Here is an 8,307-nt window from a genome sequence, read left to right as displayed (position 1 = left end):
TTTATATGGACAGTACTAGCATGAATAATTTTCCTATAACAAAGTAAATTGATAAACTTAGGTATTTTCTCCAGCACACTGTATGGTATATTTTAGGTCCACTAAAGTTGAATAGGAATCAAACAATAAAATATATATGTACCATAGCAGCAGTTCTACCAGTACCTAGCATTTGGTCAACCATGAAACAGGAGGCACATTAGATGACCCATCACATTACAGGTTTTAGATTAATTGTCTGATACCTCATTCTTTGCCAAGCATTTGAACAGGTCTTAAAAGCTATCATTCATGATGATAAATTTATACTACAATATAGTATACAATATACAGTCACGTGAAAAAGAAAGTACACTCTGTTTGAGTTCTATGGTTTTATGTCTTAGGACATAATAAAATCATCCGGTCCTTAGCAGGCTTTTTTTTTTTTTTTTTGTAAAATAAATGATGACATGGTGCAACATGTCATGTGATGTTGTTCATCTGAAATTTTATTTATCTACTTTTAAGAACTCCTAATGCTTTTTATGATTTTTATTATATCCTGATATGTAAAACCAATAAACTCAAAGAGGCTGTACTTTCTTTTCCACATGACTATATATCAGATGACACAGCTAAGAAATAACTATACTAGTTTGCTATTGACTTAATTGATGCCTGGAAGCAGGAATCAAAATAGTTTATTTCAACAACTAGACCAGTGATTCTCAACCTTTCTAATGCCGTGACCCCATAATACAGTTCCCCATGTTGTGGTGACCCCCAAGTGGGTGTGGCCACCAATAAGAAGGAGTAGGACAGCTAGGGAAAAGGGAAAAAAATGGCAGACAGCATGGTTTGGCGACCCCCGTGAAATGGTCATTCGACCCCAAATGGGGTCCCGACCCACAGATTGAGAACCACTGAACTAGACAGATGTTCAAATAATTTAGATTGAATACACAGAAAGGTTGCTTCTCTGCTTTCCACTGGAAATGCTCACCTAAAGGATATGCTCCTGCCTAGCTCAAAGTTTACATATTTCTTGTAATTCCAGGTGACTCATCACAGTTTGTGATTGGTTCAGAATGTGTATATATAAACTTGCTTTCTATCCACCAATATTCTTTGCATGTGGATGTTGCCCAAATGAGTGAATAACCACTTATTGTCTGGAATTTTGCCATAGACCTTTTTTTTTTTTTTTCCTTTGAGTCGGTGTTGACCCCTGATGACTGCTTGGACCAGTCCTTCCACTTTTCTTGGCAGGGTTTCCCAAAGATTTCCCATTGTCTTCTTCCTAGGATTGAGAGTGACTGGCTGAAGCTCTTGGGACCAGAGCTTTGGTTTCTAGCCAAAATGACTCTTCCACAATTTAGTGGTCTTTAAATATGCTAGAAGTACCATATTTGTATTGTACAATTGCATTGGCATTTGTTTCCATTACTGCACACAATATATTTTAAATAAATATTTTAATTTTATTATTGGCATGTACACTCAGAAAGCATATGGTCTGTTACAATTTTATCAAAATGTGAAAAAATGAATGTTACAGAAGTAACAAATGTAAAAAAGAGTTTTTTCTTACTTTTCCTGAAAGTAAGAAAGCTATTCTGTATCGGAAAACTATTCTGATACCAAAAACAGAATTTAGGTTAAGAAACAAGTAGAAATAAAGGGAGACAAAATATTAAGAAGAAAAAACCCCACTCCCTCAAACCCCTACATTTTTCACACAGTATAATAGAAGCTTCATGGAAACATAAGGGCATTGTATAAATCCCCCAAATTAAAACAAAGGTGTTTAAAAATATTATCTTTTATAAGTGACATTTAGGATTCCCCTTATTACAGGATCAGTTCTTAGGATAAACTTCTTAGGATAAACTTTATACTCAGATATGAATACCTGAGCAAAATAGATATATGTATCATACAAATAAAGAATGTTGCATGCAAATACTCATAACTTTCTGCTTTTGTCTTTAAAATACATAAAAGTAGCATCAGATAGAGATTGTGCCCCCATATTTTCACAATGCATTTTAAAGATAAAAGTTATTTCTGCTGTTCAAAGCTGATTCCATATGTGCATTTTTCATACTAGAGTATCTGTATTGCAATACTAATAGAGCAATCATACACATCTACTCAAAAGCAATTTTAGTCCCTGGGCTAGGAAGTGAAATTACAACCCAAGCTTCAACTTTATACATGCTGAATTTGATGGAACTTGATCTTGAGTAGACACTTCTAGGATCGCACTATAAGTACATTTTTAAAACTGGTCTCCTGTTCCAAGAGTGCAGCAACTTATATTTTTAATAAATATGTTTATTTCAAATTCTTCTTTCATGGAATATTCTGTAGTGTAACAAAAAGATCACTCAAAGATCCTACAGGAAGGCAGTGCTTAGAATAATAACCATAATAATACTTAGTATAGTGCTATCTGACTTTTTAACACTTAGGCAAACAATCCTCACTATGCCCCCTGTGAGTTAGAGTAATCATTTTTATTATTTATAGTATCTTCTAATTTCTCCAGATGACAGAACTGAAATTTCAGTAGGGTGGTTTGTCAAGCCAAAGTTATTATTCAAGTTGGTATTAATTTGGAACTAAAAGAGTTCAGTTTTCTATTCTCACTTTGCATTCAACCACATTATCTGTTGTACAAATTCTGTTGTTTGTTCAATTTGACAATGTGTATCAGTTTCCATACAAGCTAAAAATACTGCAATTTCGGAAAACAAGGAAAAAATCATTCAGAAGTTCTCACACATCCTTGTAAAAAATAATGTAATCCTAAAGTGCTCATGAACTAGTTAACAGCACCCCTTGAACATAAAACAATAAGCTTAAGCTTATCATTCTTTGAAATATTCAGATTTGAGCAACTGAGGGATAGGAAATATAGTTTCAGGAAGAATACAATAATTTCATTCCTTCATTTAGCATCTGCAAAATTGGTTCTCACAACAAATCAACATAGTTGATATTTTTACATTTCAAAACAACATATTCAACTTGTGTACAAACACACCCCTCACAACAAAACATTTTGCAGCCATTTTTAGAGCTAATCATTCTTAATTTAAAAATCACAAATCAAACAACATATAAAGGATAAAAATCCAAATACCACATATAAGATATCTTGCTTGAAAATATAATGCATGCAGTAGAAACAAATTTAACCAGTTGTAATTAAATAAAACAAAAAAATATTTGTTCTTCTCAGCAGCATACTTGTGATTATTTTAAATGTGTCTAACCTCTGGCCCTGGCTAAAACAAAATGTGTCCTTTTTTATCTACACCGATAAAATGGCTTGAGTATTTTATGCATTTTGTATTTTGACAATGTCAATATGAAGTTCTATACATACTGTTCAGCTTCTCCATCTTTTGGTTGCGTTGTACCATTTCTGCACTCTTCACTTACATTTGCTGCTGTCTTTTCTGGAAGAGATGCTAAATCTTTAAAAACATCCACATAATGCCCAAATCCAGGGCCCCAGTTCAAAAGGTTGTCCCAGTTGAAGTTCCCCCCTTGTGGTCCAAGTTTTAAAGGGGAACTATCATTAATGCTGGATGCAGGTGCAGGCGCTTGTGCACCCACGGGACCACCACCCTCTCCTCGGCGGCCTGGATATCTCCTAGGCTTAAGTCTAGCGCCATAATTGTCTTCATCATCAGCATCTGATTCATTAACTTGAGATAGTTTGGGCATTCTTGAAGTATACACCATGGGTTTTTCACGATCATACTCCATCTCAGAACATGTAAAAGAGTCATGGGAATCACTGTCAGATGATGATTCTGGAGCTGGAATACCATCAGCTGGATTTCTTGTTCTTGACAGAGGCCTTCTGCAGTCTTCCTCAGAAGAAGATCTTCCATGATCAGCACTACAGATGCTTGGATTTCTAGGGCGTGGAGTGTTAAGTCTTTCCACCTCTTCAATAGAAAGCCCTACAGGAGGGCCACTTTCGAGAGGAATTTGTCCTATTGGTTGCTTTAAGCGACTTCCAGGCCTGGAACTATGACCTGTCATCATTTGAGGACTCTTGCTTCTTCTTCCTAGTCTACTAGGATAATTAAAGATACCAGTTTGGCAGACTTCATTGTGCATTTCTAAAGGGCTCCCTTCTCTTATAGAAAGATGCATTTCCCTTGCTGGACTATTTCTGTAGAAAGTGGATGCTTTGGAGAATGGAGCAGGACTATGACGAGAAAGATGGTTTGGTGTAGGGCAAGCAGAATGATTTAGTGAAGTCGTCCTTAGACCTTGACTATATGAAGGCTGGTAGGTTAAGCTACTTGCTCCCAAAGGCATAGGCGACTGTCTTGCAAACCCTAATGGACTGTGCCTCTGAATAGAAAATTTAGAAGTATGACTTCGGAACTGCTTATAATGCTGAATGATGTCTGCATCTGAAGGAGCTATACTGCTTGCATTATCAATGTCATAATGTTCTATCTCTGTTTCTGGGGAAGCTAGAGGAGCACTGGGTATAGTCTCTGCATTGTGTGATATATCTGTTTCATCAAATATGAGATAAGGATTTTCTCTTTCAATTATATCAGGTTTTGGGTTTCCTTCAGGTTGCTTCCGGATGGTCATATCATCACCATAGGGCGGTATATTATCAGGATCATCAAATGCATCATTTTCACTGCCCTTCTTTTTCTTTTCCTTTGTTTTCTTCTCTTCTTCTGGAACTTTTGCCTTCTTTCCTTTGCACTGATTGCACAGGATCAAGCTAAGCACAAGCAATGCCAACAGAGTAGCACAGCTGCACACAATGGCTGGAACAGCCCACAGTGGTAAAGAAAGTTCAGCTGGATAGAACTGAGGGATACAAATATAGGCACCATTTATTCCTGCCTTGCATACATGTCCCTGGGCACATATGACACCAAGGCACACTACTATTATTTCACATGTTGTTCCAGTATGTGATTCTGGACAACTGCAAATGAATCCAGCTCTTTCATCAGGTTCACAGGTACCTCCATTCTGACAGGGATTAGATGCACAAGCTCCAGGATGAACACATTCATATGTATACCACTGGTTAATGCACATTAGCTTTCCTGTACAAGGATTGCTGGCACAGATGTTGGGACCTCGACAGCCAATCTTCACAGAGGGATCTGATCTGGAAATGGTGGCAAGGCTATGTTGTCCTGTGAAGGGAAGGCTTTCTTCACCATATTTCAGGTAGGCAATGCACCCGTCAAAATCTAAGACAATAGAAAAAATGGATTTCAAAGTTACAGCTTAACAAATTTAACAATTTTAAATGACAATCTAATGGATAAAAATAGCCTTATAAAGCAATAATCATCAAATGAGATTTATGTCACATCCTAAAACAAAATAAACCTACTAAATACCTGTCATATAAACTTTATATACCTGTCATATAAACTTTATTTCCTACCTTTATTATTTTTTCACATAACTCAATGTGGCAAACATATCCAAGATACCTTTGTTGTCCTATTTTCCCCACAATAACAACCCTGTGAAATGAGTTGGGCTAAGAGAGACATTGGGCCAAAATTACCCAGCTGGTTTTCATGGTGGGACTTGAACTCACGATCTCCCACTTTTTGCCTGGTGCCTTAACCACTATACCAAACTGGCTCTCTATTTATATCAATTAGGTAGGGATCGGAACAACTTTAATCAAAATTAAATTTAGAAAAAACCAGGAAATTTTAAATTATAAAATTTATTTTTTTAAAATGTGGGCATATTAAACAAAGAAGAGGGATATGAGTAATCGTGTCTGCCTGGTGTGCTTGATGAATGTCTCTGTGGGTGAGGACCTAAGAAGCATATAGAATCATATTCCTACAGGATTCCAGCATCAGTTAAACATTAGCTGTGATGTAAACAAAGATTTAATGCTTTAGGATCTGTAGTAATTCATCTAAGATAGTGATAATCCATTCACCCTGACTCTACTGTGTAATGATGCAGGAATGGTTTTCTGCCTATCCCACAAGTTGTAAATTATATGGGGCCAAGGACCATGGGAAAATAAACACTATTTGGAGTGAAAGTGTGAACTGATGAAGATAGTAAAGTTACATAATTTTGGTAGATTTGTTATTCTAAATTGACTTTCAGTGCTTACTCTTTCCTGTAATGATAATTATGGGCCTTCAAGTCATTTTTGTGGTCATCATATGTGATCACAAAATTAGATTTTCTCAGGATGATGTATTCCAAGCCTGGCCCTTCATATCTTCCAGCAGAGCCCTCAGCATTGCTATAACTGAATCCATCCATCTTACTGCTGACTGTCCTTTTTTTGTTTTTTTCACAGTGTTACAGTCATTTCTACAAAGCTGAGTCTGTCCCAAGCATGATCATGTGAGCCTGGTCTTTATACTTGCAGTCAGACCTCTAGATTCACTTTTAGATAGTGTTTCAGGAAAAACGCTAGTCTGCATAAGCTGATCTTTGCAGATATAATCATGGCATCTGAATTTTTCCAAGCTATTTTTTGCTTCTTTTTTGCCCAGTGCTAGTCTGCGGCACATTTCTTTGACTGTTGGTTTTTAAACTATGGAGTCCTTGGTGTTCCTTTAATTTGGTTGTTTTCTTGTGATAGTTTCACTACCAAACTAGGTAACCTCATCTGTGCTTGTGGAGAAAGGGGTTTGCTCTCATTTAATACACTACTGGCTTGCCCTGTCAGTGTTGGTAGGAATGACAGTACTAGCACACAATTTTCTTAGAACACATTCCTGGTGGCTTCAGTTAAGACAGATAGTTCTGTTTGTTTTAGTAAGGAAGCACCATTGATCATGGCTGGAACATCCTAGGGTGCTGATGCTAATACTCTACAACAACAGTTTTGGCTTTGGTTTATTCCACAGCCAAATATTGTGCCAGTATGTGGCTTAACAGCGGCCACCTCAAATGGTCAATGTCCAACTCTGTCAGACAGTGCATATCATCTCTGGCACATTGCATTTCACTCCTGGGCACTGGTTACCAGTACTTAGCAATCTCATACCACCCCACATTAGAAGACAACAAGCTCTCAACCAGCTATGGTGAAGGATGATCAACACAAAGGTCCTCCCTATTCACCAGAATACTGTACAGTCTGTCACAAGGTTGAAATCCCATGGGCCATCATGGAAATCAGCTACTCATTTAACATCTACTCAGTATAAGTCTGACAATGTCTAAAGAGAGGAATGGTCCAAGTTACCTTCTTGTGGCTTGCCATTAGTGATCCCTTTACCAAACTACATGCCATTGATCTGATGATCAGCCATGAATATCTCTAATGATTTGTACTAAAATTGTATTAAAGGAGTACATATAGATCAGACTTACTCAACTTTTTCATCTTTGTGGACCAGCTGGGGGGGGGGTAGAGGGGATGATTCCATGTAAGCATGCGTAAATGCAGCTCCATTTGCACAAGTGACAGGCAAGTACGCTTGCCCCCAACCAAATGGAGTATGCATGCACATGCTCACCCACGGTTTGTGCAAGTGGGGATGCATGCAAATATGCACTCACCCACCATGTCCACAGCCATTTCCCAGCAGCTCAAGGCCTGGAGGTGGGTTGCGGTCTGGGGGTTGGGGACTCTTGTATTAGATGAAGGAGTACATATTATATTAGGATTAAATAATAAAGCTATGCTGCTGCTATTGCCTCTTGTGGTTGCCCTCAGGGATAAGTATCATAATTAGTTCACAACTAGCCAGCCCAAATGGAGTAGTCTTTATCTCAAACACTAATACAGGTTAAGCAAAGGAATCTGAGCTGAACTGGGAATATACTTTGGCAGAAAGGTATCTAGGAGTGTCCACAATGACAGCTATATACAAATAAGCATTCAATATGCCAACAAATAGAAACTAGATAATAATTGAGCTGATATCTGCATATATGTGTATATATGGCATCAAGATTAAACAATATTGTATTATATGATCTTTAAATCTTTCTGAACACAGATGAGCTACTATGCATGTCATGGACTAAATCAAATCATCCATGTATCATTAAGTCTGCATAACACTAATAACAAACTCTATTTATTTTAGGCATTCAATGCCTTGTTAATTAAAAAAAAGACAATGCTACCTCTTGAATTGTGATTGAAATGAAGAATAATATCTCTAGGTTTCATAAGTATTTCAAGTAGCTTTAGGGATTTGCAATATGATTTAAAGAGATGATTACTAAGAAATTTTTACAATGCAGTGGGGAAATTGCCCAGAACATTTTTATTCAGATGTGTTTTTCTCTAATATTTTTGTATATATCTTGAAC

General features: G+C 37.0%; 1 protein-coding gene across 1 annotated transcript in view; it reads right to left on the bottom strand.

Annotated features, from left to right (window-relative positions):
* Positions 1-1,442: 1,442 nt before the first annotated feature.
* FAT4 (FAT atypical cadherin 4) overlaps positions 1,443-8,307 on the bottom strand; it is a 130,290-nt gene continuing 123,425 nt past the window's right edge. The window contains exon 17 of the mRNA XM_039355403.1: positions 1,443-5,237. Within this exon, the coding sequence (XP_039211337.1) occupies positions 3,367-5,237 (1,871 nt within the window). The 3' untranslated portion in view covers positions 1,443-3,366. The remainder of the gene's footprint in view (positions 5,238-8,307) is intronic.

The sequence above is a fragment of the Crotalus tigris genome, unplaced genomic scaffold (genome assembly GCF_016545835.1).
Source record: "Crotalus tigris isolate CLP2741 ecotype Arizona unplaced genomic scaffold, ASM1654583v1 scf7180000018686.200002167:472752, whole genome shotgun sequence".
Taxonomy (NCBI): domain Eukaryota; kingdom Metazoa; phylum Chordata; class Lepidosauria; order Squamata; family Viperidae; genus Crotalus; species Crotalus tigris.
Note: the sequence above shows the minus strand (reverse complement) of the source record. Positions and strands in the feature narration are given on the sequence as shown.